The sequence below is a fragment of the Barbus barbus genome, assembly GCF_936440315.1.
Source record: "Barbus barbus genome assembly, chromosome: 19".
In the NCBI taxonomy this organism is placed as follows: Eukaryota; Metazoa; Chordata; class Actinopteri; order Cypriniformes; family Cyprinidae; genus Barbus; species Barbus barbus.
This window is the reverse complement of record NC_136747.1, coordinates 16,478,255-16,497,510: the sequence shown is the minus strand read 5'-3', so window position 1 is coordinate 16,497,510 and position 19,256 is coordinate 16,478,255. Positions and strand designations below refer to the sequence as shown.

The following is a 19,256-nucleotide window of genomic DNA, read 5'->3' as shown; positions in this document are numbered from 1 at the left end:
AGGGTGATTTGAGTCCTTGATAATTTTGACAGCTCTACTTTTGCAGCGTTTGAGGTAGATGTCCTGCAGAGAGGGGAGAGCAGACCCTGAGATGCGCTCAGCTAAGCGCACAACTCTCTGTAGTGCTTTGCAGTCCTGATTGGAGCTGTTTCCATACCACACTGAGATGCACTGAGTCAATACACTTTCTATGGTCCCTGAATAGAAAGTTTTCAGGATTGCTGGTGAGACCCTGAATTTACAGTCTTTGCCTGGCTTTCTTAACCTGTGTTTGGATGTGTGTAGTCCAAGTCAGGTTCTCGGAGATGTTTACACCGAGGTACTTGAAGCTACTCACCCTCTCCACAGGGGTCCTACTGATCATAAGAGGAGTGTAGGGCTGCTGCTATCTCTTCCTAAAGTCCACGATCAGCTCTTTAGTTTTGCTCACATTCAGAGAGAGACAGTTGTCCTGGCACCATGATGTGAGTCTCTCTACCTCATCCAAGTATGCGATCTCATCGTTGTTGGAGATGAGGCCCAGAACCACAGTATCATCAGCGAATTTGATAATAGATGTGGAGCTGTGAGAGGACACACAGTCATGCGTGAAGAGAGAGTATAGCAGGGGACTCAGGACACAGCCCTGTGGGGCTCCTATGTTCAGAGTGATGAAGTTTGAGGTGAACTGGCCAAGGTGAACTTGAATCCAGTCACAGAGTGAGGAGTTTAGGCCGAGGTCTGTGAGTTTAGAAGCCAGCTTGATGGGGAATATAGTGTTGAAAGCTGAGCTATAGTCAATGAATAGCAGCCTTGCATAATTCCCATTGTTGCTGTCCAAGTGTGTGAGGGAAGAGTGGAGGACGTGAGAGATGGCATCGTCCGTAGATCTGTTTGGGCGATAGGCAAACTGAAGAGGGTCCAAAGTATCAGGGATGGAGGAGCAGATGTGGCTCTTAACAAGTCTCTCAAAAACCTTCATGACTATAGATGTGAGGGCAACTGGGCGATAGTCATTCAGGCAAGAGGGTTTATTGTTCTTAGGCACAGGGATTATTACAGATTTTTTATGAGGTGGGAACCACGGAGGTAGCAAGGGACTCATTAAGAATAGACGTGAACAAACCAGCGAGCTGATCAGCGCAGGACCTCAAAACACGGCCGTTTATCCCATCAGGTCCGGCTGCTTTCCTGACGTTCACTTTCTTTAGTGCCCTCCGAACCTCATCCTCTGGCACGGTGATTACAAGATCATCGCTGCTCTGCCTGCTGCTTCCTGATGCGCTGCCGCCGTTGCATTCGAAGCGGCCGAAGAAGGTGTTTAACTCGTCGGCCAGCAACGGATCTTCTCTCACCTCCATGGTGGATTCGTTTCCGAAGGCACAGATGGTCCTCAGTCCCTGCCACATCCGTCGAGAGTCATTGAGCTGGAAATGAGAATCAATTCTCTCTCTGTATCTGTGTTTAGCGGCTCTTACTGCGCGTCGGAGAGCATAGCACAATGCTTTGTACTCGCTCATATTCCCGGTCAGAAGAGCCTCATTGTAAGCGGCAGTGCGTGTGTTAACCGCAGCACGGATTGTACTGTCCACCCACGGTTTCTGGTTGGAGAATGTCCTTATCGTTATTGTTTCTGTAGCTTGCTCGGTTAGCGTGTTTACAAAGCTTAATGCTACATTCGTGAACTCGCTGACGTCAGAAGAACTCTCCCGGAACATGTCCCAGTCGACGTCATCAAGAGCCGCCTGCAGCATAGCTTCTGAGTGGGAGGACCAGCGCGTCACTACTCTCTGCACCGGGGGATCCTGAACGAGCCTTTGTTTGTATTTCGGACCGGTGTGAGAAAAATGGCGGCATGGTCCGATTTACCAAAAGCCGGAAGTGAGTGGGCTTTGTAGGCATTCTTGAACTGAGTGTAGCAATGATCCAGTGTGTTTGGTACTCTAGTTGGACAGGATACATGTTGGTGAAAGTTCGGCATGACCCGTCTGAGGTTAGCTTTGTTAAAGTCCCCCGCGATGATAAAGGCAGCGTCAGGATGTTTGTTAATGTAGCCGCTGCTGAGCACATCGTGAAGTTTAGACAAGCCAAGCTCCGCCTGTGGTGGAATGTTGATCGATGATCAATGATAGATGAAAACTCCCGGGGCAGATAAAATGGGTGGCAGATAATGGAAAGATGTTCCAGATGAGGCGAGCAGGAGCGCGACAGAATGGAGATATTCCTGGGATCACACCATTTCTTGTTAATCATGAAACACACTCCTCCACCCCTGGATTTACCGGCCTCTGCTGTTCTGTCCATCCGAAAAACAGAGAAGTTATCACTTGGCATTACAGCAGTGTCCGGGATCATGGACGAAAGCCACGTTTCTGACAAAGAAAGGATATTACAGTCCCTTATGTCCCGTTGGAAACTAATCCTGGCTCTAAGATCGTCCATCTTATTCTCCAAGGATTGGACATTTGCGAGCAGAATGCTCGGAAGGGGAGGACTGTGAGCCCTTTTCCTGAGTCCATCTCGAATCCCAGCACATTTCCCGCGGTGTTTCTTGATCCTTAGCCTCGGGGGGTTATTGTTCATCTCCGCGTTCCGAAGAATCTCCAGAGGCCATGCTGGATTCCTGGATAAAGTGTCCTGAAACAGGTTGGTGTAGCGGTTTCCAATGTCCAAAAGTGTGTCTTTGTTATAGGTGATCATTGCCGACGTGAGATGTGTAAAAAGAGAAAGTAAAACTATGTAAAAAAGTAGATAAAAACACAATCTTAGCGGAGCGACCTGGACGGCGTCCGAACAAAGCGGCGCCATCTTGGAAAATTGACTTTTGTTTTCACAAAAGTCAATGCATAGTATCTTTTTCATGCACAATAGCGTTTTTGTAGTCAAAACTTTAAGGTATGAGTCTATTGTGAAAATGAGTGTAAAAAATAAAGTACTGAAAAATAATCAATAGGTTAGTGTGACAAGTTTTGAGCCATTTTAACATTTTAAACCATTTTAGTCTGCAAAAGTAGGAGATTAATGTTTTCAATCGCAACATTTCATTGTTCCTGTAAACTATAAAAGACTTTTATTTACATCTAAACAATTATTGTGGAATAAACCACTCGATTTATATGAATTTATTATACAATGCCTTAATGACCTTTTTGGATCTTCTAAATTTTAGTTGTAATGTGGGGTCGTGACAACGGAGTTGAAGTTCCAAATGCAAGGCTTTATTAAGAGCATAGTCAGACAGGTATGGTCAAACAACTGCAAACAACAATATCCGAGGCAAGGCAAAAGAGTAATCCAATAAAAGACAATGGTCAGGGCAGGTAGCAAACAATCAGAAATAAGGAAACAGTCCAGGGTCAAAACACAGGCAGGGCAAAACTAGGAATCTAGGAAAGCACAGGAAGAAACACGGAAACTAGGAATACAAACAAACAATACTCATCCCTGTGTGTGTCTGTGAGTGCATCTTTCATAGTCCTCCTGATCTGAAACAGGTGACAACCAGTGTTGGGGGTAACGCATTACAAGTAACGCGAGTTACGTAATAATATTACTTTTTTCAAGTAACTAGTAAAGTAACGCATTACTTTTTAATTTACAAGAAAATATCTGAGTTACTTTTTCAAAAAAGTAACGCCAGTTACTTTTTCCCCATTTATTGACTGACAGTGCGCTGTGAACATGCTGTTACTGTAGTTCTAGACTAAATGTGAATGTGAATTAATTCATCCCACTCGCAAAAAACAGATTTAGCATTCATCAAAATGAATTAAAACAGTGAAATGCAAACTCAGAATATGACGCAAACCCATTTTATTAATCAATGTCTTTGCTGCTGACCTTTGATCCAGTTCAACCATACTAATAAGCAAAATTGTAACAATTGTACTTCATTGTTTTTTTATTGCCGAAGAGTGTTAAACCTTCTTATCCTGAGTTTTACTTTACAGACGTGAATTTACTTTTCCTTCACAAGATACAGGGCTTTTACATTTGTATTAATGTAATTTCTTGTATTAAAAACAATCAAGCCCTGCTCATATTTAAAAAGTAACGCAAAAGTAACGCAAAAGTAACGTAATGCATTACTTTCCATAAAAAGTAGCTAAGTAACGTAATTAGTTACTTTTTTAGGGAGTAACGCAATATTGTAATGCATTACTTTTAAAAGTAACTTTCCCCAACACTGGTGACAACAGATAATTGGTTCTTAGGCAGAGGGTATCTGGGAAATGGAGTCTGGGGTGGAGTGGCAAGGGAATTCGGTAGTGTGCCCTCAGAGCTCATGGGCACTCCAGCTGGTAATTGTAACATTGGGTACCTAGGTCTAACATTGGTTACTAGACTTTAGATGGAGGGAACCTCTCAGGTTTCAAGATATCTTAATTTGTAATCCCAAAGATTAACCAAAGTTTTATGGGTTTGGAACAACATGATAGCGGTGTAATTGATGACAGAATTTTCATTTTTTGTCTGAACTATTATCTATTATAAGTCAAACAAACAGGTAATTTTCAGAGCACTTTGCTCTGTTTGCTCACTTTGCTCTATTGTCTGTACACATACACATACACATGCACACAAGTACACAAACATGCACCTATATACAGATATAAGGTTAAAACAGTGTGTAGGTCACATGCACTTGATAAAAACAGCATTTTATACTGCTGAGTGTTACTTTCAGACCTTTTAAGTTTTAAGTTTAAGTTTAAATAATACACATATAAAACCCCTGTGACGAACCCTCTTAGTTTGTAGAGTGTTATTAACTTTTAGTTTGGATGGCAAACAATAAAATGAATAATTCATGATGCCACTGCAAACGAGGAGTGGCTAACCTTATTTTAACCCCAAAATAAATTCAGGACCAGAACATAAACCCCTCAACAATGAAAACATCAAACGACTGACATTCACTGTTAAGGTGTTTATGAAAGCAGGATCAAATGCTAGAAATGTCCCTCAGCTATACTTATACAAGACAATGTTCTAAAGGCAGAAGTATTTGAAGCATCCCTATCATGCTTAAATCTCTGGTGATGAACTTTGATGTATGGGGTTGTAAAAACCACCTGAGTGCAGTAAGATGGTTACATCCACTTAAAATAAGCCTCGGTCAAAGGCTTACACCAGAATCTGAGTGTAGCTTGGCAAAAATAACATTACATAAACAGAGATTACAGCAGATTAAAGGGGTATCAACACTGGTCTGGATCACGTTACACGCTATGACGGTTATGCACTTTTGGGCCTTTGGTCTTTCCGTCTCTCTCTGTGCTTTCAAACGCAGGTTGCAGTCTGATCTCCACAGGAGCGGGTGTTGTGACTCACAGATTCAGATGGATACCGAATTACGTCAATAAATCCAATAAAGTGTTCCTGCATTCCTTGCATGATAAACATGATGAAAGTTGCACAAATACAGATTTGTGATCACACATGATTGCTTTACTATTTACCCGCTCTAGGAAATCTGTTAAGCATGGTCGACTTTGCAAAAGCAGTGATTTGACTGGCAGTTGTGTGCACGTTGGATGGGTTAAATGCAGAGCACAAATTCCGAGTATGGGTCACCATACTTGGCAGTATGTCACTTCACTTCAGTTATGCACTTGCTAGATTAACATGGCAATTAATCATTGTGATTCATTGGGGAAAAAAAATAACACTAACAAAGCGCAGAATACACACAATCTTAACCCTGAGTCATTGTTTGTAAATTACAGTGTGAACTCTAGACTATAAGGTGGAGAACAATCTAAGCTCCTGTTCGTCATTATCCTGGAAACTTAAAACCCGCTGCGCCTCATCCTGGGAGAGACAGGTCATCCCACGGGAAACATTTCTGCCCCGAAAGGAGAAATGAATACACCGCATCAGGACTTCTTCTCCAGCACTCTGTCACAAGGACGAACCACCACACCATGCTACCTTTTACTGCAATGGCTCTCGCAGTAATTTAACTTTATTTTCATCTTTTACATAATTTGAAAATGCACATATTAACATTTGTTGTATCATAATTGACTACAAGGCACATGAGAAGCAATGATGGTTGTCAGCATGACGTCATATATTTGGATATGCGTACACATGAATTTGACAGCTGCATTAGAGAGTGAATAATAACTTGCATAGCTTTGTGTGAAGAACAAAATGAAAGTGAAGTTGTATGGACTATTTTTTTTACATTTTAATGGTGTTTTTCCCCGACTTTGATTGTATGGACAAGAGAAGAATTAACTCTTGTGTTTGATGGAAGAAAAAAAAATTTCAAAGATCATGTGACGCTGAAGACTGGAGTAATGGCTGCTGAAATTTCAGCTCTGCCATCACAGGATCAAAATACATTTTAAAATATACTTAAATAGATAACATTTATTTCAAATTCTACTATTTAACAAGATTATTATTTTGTTTTTCTTTTTACATTTGTTTTATCAAATGAATGCAGCCCTGGTCAGCATAAAAGACTAATTTAAAAAACATTAAAAAAGACCCAAACTTTTGAACAGTGATATATGTATAAATTAACTAAATGTTGTTATTAAAATTATTAAACAAAATTATGAAAAATAAAAATAGCTTATCATTTCCTGTTAACTACTGTGTTAATATTACTTATTTAACAATCTTACCATAAGTGTTGGCAAAAAAAACAACAAAAAAAAAATCTTTTTTTGGTCTGTTTGTCAATCACCTTTAGAAAAGGATGGCATGTTGGCAGCAGCCATAGCATGGATAAATAAAATAAAAAAACACCCCTCTCTCTCGCTCCACACACGTACTTAACATTAGCACTGAATAACCTTCCAATGGTATAAATTTATCAGGGACCCGAGTAAAGCTGGTAGTGCCAGCTGGACGCTTTGCCATGTACAGAATGTAACAGGGTATTGAATGAGACATCAGTTTAGTGTCAGCAGGCACTGCCACAGATGTGGGGACTGACTGTGTGAAATCTAGGGATGCAACATTCATTGACAAAGGCTGGAGAAGAAAACTCCCCATGCATGTTTGGTCTTGACTGGAAATGGCAAACTTTCTCTCACATTTCCTGAATGTATATTGGACCACAGTGACCCACCACCCAAACATCTAAAGGCTTTGAGAGTGATTGCTGCATAATCACCTCCTCCATTCTAATAAAATCTAATTAGCTTAGAAACCTTCAGCCTACTCTGTAAGTATTTCCTCTGAGAATGAGACATAATGAAATCACTCAAAGCCTTAATAAACAATGTGAACTAATGCAGATAAAGAGAGCATTCCCTACACACACCTCATTTAACTCAATCTGCTGAGCAACAGCCTTCAGCCCTTGACTGAGAAAATAACAGCACCACAGTAAAACAGGGCACCACCTTGTGAGAGTGAGAGTTAAATGTTTTGTAAAAACAGAACAAAACAAAAACAAAACCTAAGAAAAAATGTAAAAAAAAAAAAATCCAACGTATTAAAACAAACAAATAAATAAACAAACAGAAAACTAGATGAAACAAGTAAAAAAATAAATAAAATATCAAAACAAAAAAGAAAACAAAACAAACAATTAAAAAATAAACAAACAAAATGACTGCAAAAACAAACAAACAAACAAAGAAGTCATTATGAAACACCTCAAAAAAAGCAAATTGTACAAAACATAAAACTTGTGAATTTAATTCAAAACGAAACAGATGTACGTCTATGTTTCATCCTGGATTGACTGGACTATCATATTGAAACTTAAGTGAAGCCAAAGACCTGAAGCCATTGTCCACTCGCAAGTACTTAACAATCGATTCTAAATGTGTCCTTAACTAGCACTTAGCAGAAAGACTCAAAAGGCATTTCCTCTTCTTCCACCTAATTCACCTTATTACCACTAGTCAAATGAGTGGATAGCCATTGCAATGGAGTAGTATGGGCATGAGAGGGAGAGCCGTAGCTTGAGTGGAAATTAAAGGTGGTGTGAGAAAAAGAGATAATATTCTGCTGAAGCATATCATGGAATGGAGAGTGATAGCTAAATAAATATTGGGTGTTTTTAATGGGGCAGAATTTACACACTCCACTGACGCTAACCAATAAAAACAGGCTAATGGGAAACAAGCAACACTGAGCAGGATAAATGAAAACGCTGAGCAGAAAGTAATATTCAATAAACAATTTTGGTACTGTGATGGATCACCACATGATTTTCAATATAAAATACGGGTCCTGAAGCAAGCATTCAAATTCATTCAAATAGCATAACTAGCTTCCATTCTGAGCAAGAACAGTCTTGGGCAAATTTTCATTAATCTCCTGATTTGTGTAAAGGAACTGTATTATGAAAGTTGCATCCATCCCAATCCTTCATCTATAAATAATGAGGATTTAAACATATTGTCTTAGCCCATGCTGTAAAAATCTTAAATATGATCGATATTTATTCACTTGAATATATAGTATATATATATATATTGTGGCGAGCCATCAGGGAGTGGACCATCGTCGCCCTGGAAACGCCGCTCTCCCAATCACCGCCAAGCACCGACACCTGAGCTTAATGAGCGGCACACCTGCTGCTCATCACAGCCACCCTTTAAAACACGGAGAGAAATCACACTGAGGAGGTTGGATGGAGGCTCCATGAGGGACCGAACTAATGTGTGGTTTCTCTCCCCTTACAGAGACTGACTGAGACCCCGTTGAGCTTCACTTCTCACAGACACCTTGCTGCTCAAACCACGCTGCACCATCACCACACGTCGTTACTGCACTTGAACGTTTGTGTGAATAAATTACCCTCCGGGGTTAATTCAGCGACAACTGTGTCTGTGCTCTCATTCACCCCACTACAATATATATATATATATATATATATATACACACATACTTACACATACATACATACATAGACCTATATATTAAAAAGGTATGGTGAGGAAAATGAAAAACTAGGTTGAAAACTGTTTAAAAAATATAAACGCTCAAAGTTGGGTATAGCAGGTCAATATTGAATTTCTATAGACACAAAGGGAGTATTTAAAAAACAAACATATGAACAAACAAACAACTAAATGAAAATAAAAACAAACCAAACTAAATAGAAACAAATCTAAACAAAACCAAAAAACTAAATAAATAAATACAGCCAAAATAAAATAAATCAAACCAAAATTAAAAACAAAATAAAATACACAAATAATTAAAAAGCAAAAACAAAATAAAAGGAAATGCTAAACATATCAAACCAAATCAAAAACAAAAATTAAATAAAATCCAACTGAAACATCTCACTAAACACTAAAAAAGGCAACTCGAAGCTGGAAATGCAATTCAAGGTATCACTCAACACACTTTATCATAACTGCCCTCCTTACTGGAAAAGTGTCTGCCATCATCATGTTTAAAAGCCTACTAAAGCATGTGTATTAAATCATTGCCTTGTCATCCGGAGGTGGACAGAACCAACTATCTGTGGTTTGTCTGGCGCTTAAAAATCTTTATGCTACAAATCTGCTGTGTAAATCTGGGATCCTTAATGCTGCATATCCTAAAACTCCTGGTGGCCCCTCTGGCCAGCAGCTAGACATGACAAGGTCACGGCCACCACAGAAGAAAAATCAATGACCTTCCCGGGAGAGGAGGGTCCTATCCCCGTTGGATTTATGATCGCTGCGTAATTTCTTTAAAAGCCCAAAACTATGCATTATTGAACAGCGTAACAGCATTGTGAGCACAAAAGCATTTCTTACACACGCAATTCCACTGCGCAAGGCTACATGTTTGTGCCGCGGGAGTGCAATTTTTTTATATATTTATTTACTCAAACTCAAGTGTACAGCACTTTGAGGGACCGAGCACCAATTCTGGACAAGCTGTTATTTCTGGCTGACTACTTAAAGTTAAAGAATGGGTAAAACTGCAAAACATACTGAATCCTAAAGAAGATAAAAATGCAGGCCTGTTCACTTTTCCTGTCTCTCACCTCCATATTTTCGTTCTTGTTTGGCTACGTCCATGTCTTTTGTGCTAAAGCAGCCAGTACCAATGCATTTTTATTATATTAAGCTGCTAAGCGGTTTCCATTAATCCAAAAGAAAAAAAAATAATAAAAGACAGAAAGTCATTCATAAATAGGGAAGTCATTTAACAAAATGAGAGCTCATTTATTGCTTAATTTGTAGGGTGAGGTTGAAGTGTGACTCGGGGGCTGCTCGAGGGATGAAGATGTTTTCAACTGTAATCACTGCTGTTCACCTCTTCAGTTTGAAACTGTTTTAACAACTCCTTGCATCGTTGCCCTCATTTACAGTCCAAGAACCTTTGTGAAGCTCTGAAAGCCCTTGTGTTTGCTCAGGGCCTGTTGAAAATAGCATGCGATTTTCTATATGTGGTGCTGTGGAAAACAGATAAAGGTCAGCTTCGGCCTACTAAAACTCCAGCTGCATCCTAGGCATCTTCTCATGTACATTACATATGTTCACCTTTCACCCCCATCTCTTACAAACGTCACGTCAACACTCTGATAGCTTGTAAGTTTAGCCTCTGACAAGACATCTTAATCTGGGGTAAGTGCAGGGGTGATAGAAAAAAGAATCCTGTCCCATGCATAAACATTTTCCAGGCTTCCAGCCATTTGTGTAGAATTTCTAACAGTGTCAAAGGTTCCTCTCATGTCCTAGCAATGACTCAGTGTCACAACCGAAGGAATTTGTGTCAGTATCAGCAGCAGGTGTCCTTTCAGTCTGATTTGCATGTAATGCTCCATTTTCACCCAACTGAGTGGAGAAAATGCATTTTCACAGATGTAATTTGTGATTTAAATCCTGTCCAAATCAAAAGATTTATGTTTGTTTTTCACACAGCCTCAGTAAAAGTCACAGAGCAGATTACCTACATTTTTCCAACCTAATATAGATTTAAATATCAAAAAATTTTCGTCTTATTGTGCTGCCTTGTGAACCTTCATCCTTTTGGGTAAAATAAGTTGATGGTTCAAGTAATAATGCCAATACTATCAATTGTATTTTAAAAAAATATATATATTTTTTTATTAAATAAATAAATAAATAAAATAAATAAATAAATGAATAAATACAATTTATTGTAGTGTCAGTGCAAGGCATAATATTCACATTAATGGAAAGAGAGTCGAACTTGTAACCCAAAGGCCGCGGGTTCGAGTCTCAGGTCCAGCAGGATTGTAGGTGGGGGGAGTGAATGTCCAGCGCTCTCTCCACCCTCAATACCACAACTGAGGTGAGACCCTTGAGCAAGGCACCGAACCCCCAACTGGTGTGTGTTCACGGTGTGTGCGTGTATGTGTGTGCGTGTGTTTGTTCACTACTCACTGCTGTGTGTGTGCACTTGGATGGGTTAATTGCAGAGCACAAATTTCCATAAAAAAAAAAGCGTGTTTGAGAAGCTCTTCACAACAGTTGTGCCAAAAACAAGGTACCATGAGAGAAACACATTGCCTCCAGCAGCCTCACAGGGTAGAATTAAGTGATCAAGACATTACACCCCTTGCTTCATCAAAGTCTCAATTTAATGATTATTGTGCTACTTAGGGCATGCAGTATGGTTCTAATCTACAGTTAAAGTTCCCATTATCACAGGGATATATTCGCAGGCTGATTCAGACATTTAAGAGACTCTGGCTAAAGTACACTATAGCAATTAACTGGAATTTGTCAAAGAAGTGTATAGACACTAAATAATTAATTGGACATCGACTTGATGGCCATGTCATGATAGTTGTTCTCGGATGGCATATTCAGAAACCAGTGCCATACATTGACAGAATTTACATCACCCAAATGCCACATGGCTAGGCGTTAATAGAAACAGAGAATTAGACACTGGGTGTCTGAAACTTGAGAGCCATAACCTTGACGCGTCAGGTACTGTTAATAACTCTTCACTGTATTTCATTCATTGGACAGAGAGCCAATGTATTATTATAAGAATGCTCATCTACATTTTTACCGTGTTGATCCAAAGTGTTCAGTTCAAGAGCGCTTATGCAGATGCGTGAGTGCCAAAATATTTTCCTAAACCTTGAAATTTGTCAACTAATCTGTTGTAAATGCAGCAAATGAAGTAACTACGCCAATACCAAAAGTAAGAAAAAAAAGTTTTGGTATGTATTTCTCAATTTTCTCTGTATCAAAGCATAGCTGCGCCAAACCTGTGTCAGAAGACAGATAAAAGTGTATGGAGCCCCAAATATGATCCTCCTAAAATATAAAGACTAATATATATTTTCATGTATGAAGACCCATTTATACAGTGAAAAATATAAATATTAATTCTGGAAAATATTTACTTTCTATTAGGTATATAAAGCAAATATCCTCTGTCTTGAGTACTGTTGGATGTATAAACTCAGTTTAATAAAATTGTTATTAATCCCATGATTTCAGACAAAGATCATGAACTGCAAAAAATGTACCTTATATATTAATATATATATTTAATAAGTATGAGTGTGCGGGTGAGGCAGTGAAAGAGTGAGAGAGGAAGAGGGAGAGAGTGCTCAACATAGATGGTGTAAACAAATAGTGGCAGTGGCTTAGAGACCGCTATACTTGTTTAAACTACACTGGGGTGAAACACGCCAGACCAGACATCATCCCTTCATGGACAAAGGGAAGGCTCTTTTAGCAGGTTGACCAAAAGTGATTTACCATTTAATAAAGGTACTTCATGTAACACTTACAGAAACAGTTGCTGAGCCTAGATTTAGTATTGGAACTTTAGTGACCTTCTGACACACACTTCACTTACTTTACATTTAAAAATGGCCGTCAAGTGTGTCCTACTTCAAAAAAGGGATCACAGTAATAAAAATAAATTTTCGTTTTTACTGTATTGAAGTCAACCTCATAAGTATAATATACAAAGTGACAAGACCAAATCTATAATTTTATGGAAAAAACAAAACAAACAAACAGATGTTCTCTGAAACCACACTTTACAAACATCTCACAATTTACCTTATAAACTTTTTTTTTGTGAACCCGGTCCCTGGTCTTGTTTTAGGAAAATCACATTATGTCTGGCTCCATTTTGATATCCAATGCCCACTTTCCGCATGCTAATCATGGTGGATAAAATCAAGTCCCACCCTACATTTTTTCTCATTGAATATCCTGTTTCACTTGGAAGTACGTCATGTTACAGTAGTAAAACTGAAAAAAAAGACCAGCAAATCATGTTGACTTTAAAGTGCAAAAAGATGAATAATGTTATTTGCACCCCATACTTGTTCAAATAATCAAAATATACATTTTTAAATCAAACTTGAATTGTTTACCCTGAAGCTGTGCAATTACAAATTATTTTGGAATTTGCAATTAGATTGGGCCTGAAAATAAAAAGTACTCAATAGGAGATCGGTGAATTAATTCTGTGTTGTGGTTTTGAGTGAGGGAGATGAATGACAAGCAGAAGTATGAGAGACTTTGATAAGCTCCCTCCTGCTTTCAAACTGTAAGAAAATGGAAACGATGTCTATCTCTCCGCTTTAATGGCTCATTATGGGTTTAATACTCATTCAGAGGTTAAAAACTGTCAAAAAGGGCCTTCTTATGAAAAATCAGATTACAAGAAAGAAATACATTGGAATGTTCAACACTTAAAGACATCAAACACCTGCCTACTTTGCACAGGGCTAAAACTACAGTCACAATCATAGACAATCATAAATGACCTCTGACATGCCTGCCTGCAGGGAACAACTTCTGACCAGTCAAATACAATGATATAGTAGATTATTTTAGAATAGGGACCATTCAGGACTCTCAACCAAAGAGAAGTGGGCTAATAAATAACTTTGAATAAACAAATGTCAAAGTTAGCATGGTGGAGCACTTGCTCTACATCTCTTACTAAATACTCAGCCATTTAAGTTGGCAACACAATGAGCAACAATGAATAAAACATTTAATGTGCTGTATTAGAGCATCCAGAGGCATTTTACGATTTCAACCATATACAACGCATCTGTAAATGTCAAACGGGTTCTCTCTCATTCAAGCAAACTTGATTTGTTGAAAGAATGCAGCATGGGAATTTAATCCAATTGTGAGAGATGAAAATCAATCTTGATCTCTGATGCTGAAATGATATGGTCTATTGAAAGGGTCACCTAATAGGAAAATATCTCGACTCAGCTTGTTCAGAATTAGACTGCCACTGACTCCAGGTGAGCGCATGGCAGATGGGCCATTTGTGTGAGCAAATTACGTTGCACTCATTAACTGTTTCTCTGAGGTCCTTTATCAACATGCTTCTTGCTTAGCTTAAGACTTTGAAAAACAAAAACTGAATGTGAAACAAAAAAGGGCATGCCAAAATTGTGGGTGACTTACATGAAGGCATGGTAGATGAACGCCCATCCTCTGGGTCTCTCCAGCACGTTGTACAGGCAGTTCTGTAACTTTCTGTAGCGTTTGCTGGAGGCAGAAGGGGTCGCCCTCGGGCCCGGTGGCACCGGCAGTGGTGTGCCCAGTAAGCCGGTGCGGTGAGACGGGTGTCCACGCTCTGGGGTCGACGGCTCGCTTCTTTCAGTGTGAACAGCCGTGAGAGCCACAAACTCAACCCGCCTGTCATCATTGGGTGCAGGGGGGGCCAGCATCCTAATGCCTCCGTTATTTGAAGGGCTACCCAACATTATTGTGTCGACACAAGCAAACTAGTGCACCATTTACAGCTGAGATTAACCAATACTATTTTTCCCCAATGACCGAAAATTATTATTTGTATTTGTTTAAGCGTTCTACAGCTGATTCGCAGAACTTTTTTTTTTTTTTTTTTTTAAATTTCTAACACAATGATAGCTGAATAATTATCATACTACAATAAAAATACATTGTTTTTAATAATAATATAAATAATAATAATTCATACTGTGATTTTGTATTATTATTAACAATAATACGTTTCCTTAAGTTTAGTTGCAAAGATCACCATTTAAATTAAAATTCAAACCTAATCTTGGAAAACAAAATATATGGACACTTCAGTTAAGAATGAATATCTGGTACATACAAAGTTGAATAATTTATGCAAATAACAATAAAAATGAACACTATCTTTAGAGGCCTACTGGAATTTATCGGTGGCCTCGATGTTAAACAACCGATAACTGGTTAAGTAGAAAGGTGTGTATATCGGTAAAAAAGATCTCTACCAGCCTATACAGTAAAACTTACTCTATCAATCACTTCCAAACTAAAAATAATTGTAATCAGCAAAATAAGAAAATAAGGTATTAGGACATTTAAGTCAATTACTAATTAAACTAAAAGACATTTAATCCCTTTAAAAAGACTAAATGTACATTCTAACAATCTGCAAGTGAATAAGCTAAATGTGGCGTAGGGTGAAATAGTTAAAAAGCCTCATAGAGCGCGTCTACATGTTATTGCTGTTCATTTAAGGTCACTATCACGATCACAAAGACACGTTCATTAAAGTCCTGACTCCACATTGATATGAATATTTCAGCTCAATTTTCATCTTAAATCGTAACTGGACAATGAGCACTTCATGGTGAGATGCTAACGTGCGAATTAATTACTCAAAAGTTTTGGAATACATCCAGCGGCACAAAAGAGCACAAAGCATCCTATAACTCAAGTTTTCCTGTCTAAGCAAACACAAGAAATGTTTAGAATTAAACGACGTTGCCCGGTTTTCCCGACGCTCATTCCGGTTGGTTGTTTGGGGAGGAGCGGAGCAGGTCCGTGAGAGATGAATTCAAAGTCGTGCCCGTAGTTCGGTCTTTTCAAGACTGTCCCAAAAGTCCGTGACATATTATAGAGTCCAAGACGCTCAGCGGTGTAGAAGGAGAGAGTGCGTAACCGGCACGTGCTGCGCGCAGCGCGATGTTGATGAAAGTGAGAGCAGGATAGACGCGAGGAGAGGGAGGGATGCCTGGCACCGCCACCAAATTTAGATCAACGGATTATGTTTTCTGTTTTCCCTCAGGACCAAGTCACATCTTTTCCGAGATTTCCATTGAGGTGAGGTGTTCGGCACGACGAATGTAGATGCTACGCCGGGGTTTGGTTCAGAGACATGCTTTAACAACAATAAAGCGCCCTTGTATAAACGTTACCTCAGTGAGTCAGCTGTCAAAACAGAGTTGCTTTCGCAACACAGCGTGCGTATTGTGGGGGTTTGGGGAGGTCTGGCTCCTCTAATAAAGACTCAAACCTTCTAAAAGAAATTAACAAACATTTTAAATAAAACTTGCCGTGCCAAAAAGTCAGTCATGGCAGGTATAGCTGAGGACGTTGATATATCGACCAAACATGACAATTAACATAGGCTAGCCTACTTAATAAATAAATTGATAAACTAGTTTTCCTTCGATATTATAGATTTATGAAATTAATTTCTAACAAAAAATAAAGTGCGTTTGTTTAAAAGGTCAAATGATTTATGTTAACTTGCTGTGACGCCAAATGACAGATTTCTGCATGCGACTAACCTCAACAATTTTGCACCCTTAAAACTACAAGTATAATAGAAAATAAAAATATAAATCCCCCTTAAAGTTGCAATGGCTGCAATTCACACTGTGCAAACATCAAACATTTATCCAACTATATGCTGGATCAATGTACTTCTATGTAAACATGCACTCAGTCATATCGAGAGAATCAATCAAAAGGCCATCTTGTTGATGTCAAGGCCAAGATTAACCCTCTGAAACAGGTGCTGGGGATGTGCTGTACAGTATTCTAAGCTCTGGACATGTGCTTCAGTAAATGCCAATATTGTCTGCATGTGTCACCTAACCATAAGGACAATAGTAAAATAAGAATAGTAATAGTCTCTCATCACTCTGTTATATTGCAGTAAACTATGGTTATAAAAGTTAGAGAGTTAATGCCCAAGTTATATGGTGTTGATGGCCGATGATGGAGCGAAGAAGAGGGACATCAACAATCAATACCTTGCATTTAGTTTATGTGATTTTATGCAGACCGTCCTAATGGCTTCGGCTGCTGCTACTTTAGAGCAATTGTGGAATGCATTAGTCCTTTGCCTCTTAAGCCCTATGCTTTATTCCCTGCATGCACTCTTGTACAAGTTTGCAACATTCTTTCATAGTGAACTCCTTGTTTTTGTTTTTAAATTTAATGACATTTCAGTGCACATTCATTAACCGCTTATTTTTTAAAGCTTTGGAATGAAATGTTGTGTGCAAATGAGCGAGGGTGTAAAAACCAAGCGCTAGTAATTTGTTTAACTTTTAAATGCATCCATCCATTAAGTCAGGAAAGAAGTGTAAAAGTTTAAAAGTAAACGTTTACAATGATACTTGTGGCTCAGACATTTCTAAAAATGTTAAGGGTTACTTTCCACATCAGGTGAAAAGCTAGTCTGGGCACACTCAAAGAGTGGAACGTGGGTCTAGCAACGCCAAAGTCATGGATTCGATTCCAACAGAATGCATGAATTGATAACATGTACACCTTAAATGCAACGTAATTTGTCAAATGTATAAATGTAAAAGTAATTATATCCTGAAAACTTAAAAAAATAACTAAATAAACAATAATAGCAATTAAAATGTAATCAATATCAGTGTTGATATGATTGGTTAATTATTTTGATGACATATGGGTTAACATTGAACATGGCGTTTCTATGCTTCTCTTGAACATAAGACAGGTTCTTAAAGAAAGCAATAAGGACAACTGCATGTGACATGACAAGACCGAGCTCGGTTTTACTTAATCACATATCATTTCTTAAATTCTAATCTGTTTAGTGCTTATGTAAGAATAGGTGCTTACTTCCAAACCCAACACACACACACACACACACACACACTCATACTCACACAAACCATGTTGGCTGTCATGTATATTTTGTTGACCCTGGTTACTCTGTATCTGCTTTGTCACCTGTAAATAGCATGTTTGTTTGCATAATAATAATAAAAAAAGAATAGGTGACCCATAGCAACCTCATAGGATTAACTTCAAACGTTTCACATGAGAGAATCAATCATTCACGGTCCACCTACTCATAAACGAACAGAGTCCCATCCTAACACCAGCAATTAACACGAAAACCGACTGATACAAGTCCCAAACCTCAAGCCCAGAATTCTGATGACACACAGCAGCTGTGCAAGGTCAGTGGACACAGGAGAAATGTACCCGTTTCTTTAAGGGCCAAATACTGCTGAGACAAATCTACAGAAAGACATAAACACCTTCTCGCCTTCCTTTGGCACATGGGTGCAAATAGACAACAAATGTGATGAGGCAATATGGGAAAACTATAAGAGCACTTTACACATAAATACTCACACTCATAGGACACATTCACTCACGTCCCAGAAAGCACTGTGTTATCCAAAACTGAACGCCCACAGAGGGACATTAGGAGAATTTAAAAATACTCAGGGCCTCACTTCCGCTGTGCTCTGTAGAACACGACTGCTCAGCAATGTTTCCCACACCAAAAATATTGTTTGGCTTATTAAAGTGTTTCTTTTTCATTGACTTCATCAATACATCCTTTTTTACAGTCAACAAAAAACAACAGATGTTCTATAACTGGTCTTGTAGATGTCAGGTAAGGTCAATTGCAGTCAAATGAGTTTGTACAGTTGCATTTGTGTGATCGGTTTACACCCCACTGATGCTTAGGGGCTTAGACACCTTTTCATACTCTTTACTATTACTATTTTTCAAAATCACCCATTCCCATATGAATTAAATCACAAGAATTAATGTGAAATATGCACCTTGTAAAATAGCCAAGTTGTTTTCTCATGAGATCGGTTAGTCAAAACCTTTTTTTCCTCTCTCCAAATTTTAACTCAATTCCATTTAGCAGATGTGCTCATTTTGCGGCATTTCGACAACTTTGAAATCATTTCGCAAAGCAATAGCTTATATTCATTAGACGTTATTTAAAAGCCTCCTTTCTCCTACCACTAGTGAACCCCAATGTACTTTATTAACTGCTTTGCAATGAAACAGGAACCCAAAAATAATCACAAGAAGTTCAAGAACAGTTCAGAACCATTAATAATTCAATGAAAAAAACATGACATGAAGCAAAAACTGCCCAAAATATTTTCAACTCACAAAAGAACCAAGCTATTCTAAAACAACACTAGACCAAAGACAAGACATGGGAAACAAGCTCAAAAGACACATCTACTACACAAAGACTAAACAGGACTGATGAACAGCAACCAATAACAAGACAGGACTAAAGAATAAAACAATAGAAGAGGAAGAGGAAACGCCAACTATGGCTGA

At 38.6% G+C, this 19,256-nt stretch overlaps 1 protein-coding gene across 1 annotated transcript in view; it reads right to left on the bottom strand.

Moving 5' to 3' along the window:
* LOC306885593 (potassium voltage-gated channel subfamily KQT member 4-like) overlaps positions 1 to 14,632 on the bottom strand; it is a gene marked incomplete at both ends in the record, with an annotated part of 41,949 nt that extends 27,317 nt beyond the window's left edge. Inside the window, one exon of the mRNA XM_079442238.1 lies at positions 14,331 to 14,632. Within this exon, the coding sequence (XP_079298364.1) occupies positions 14,331 to 14,632 (302 nt within the window). The remainder of the gene's footprint in view (positions 1 to 14,330) is intronic.
* Between the last annotated feature and the right edge of the window lie 4,624 nt (positions 14,633 to 19,256).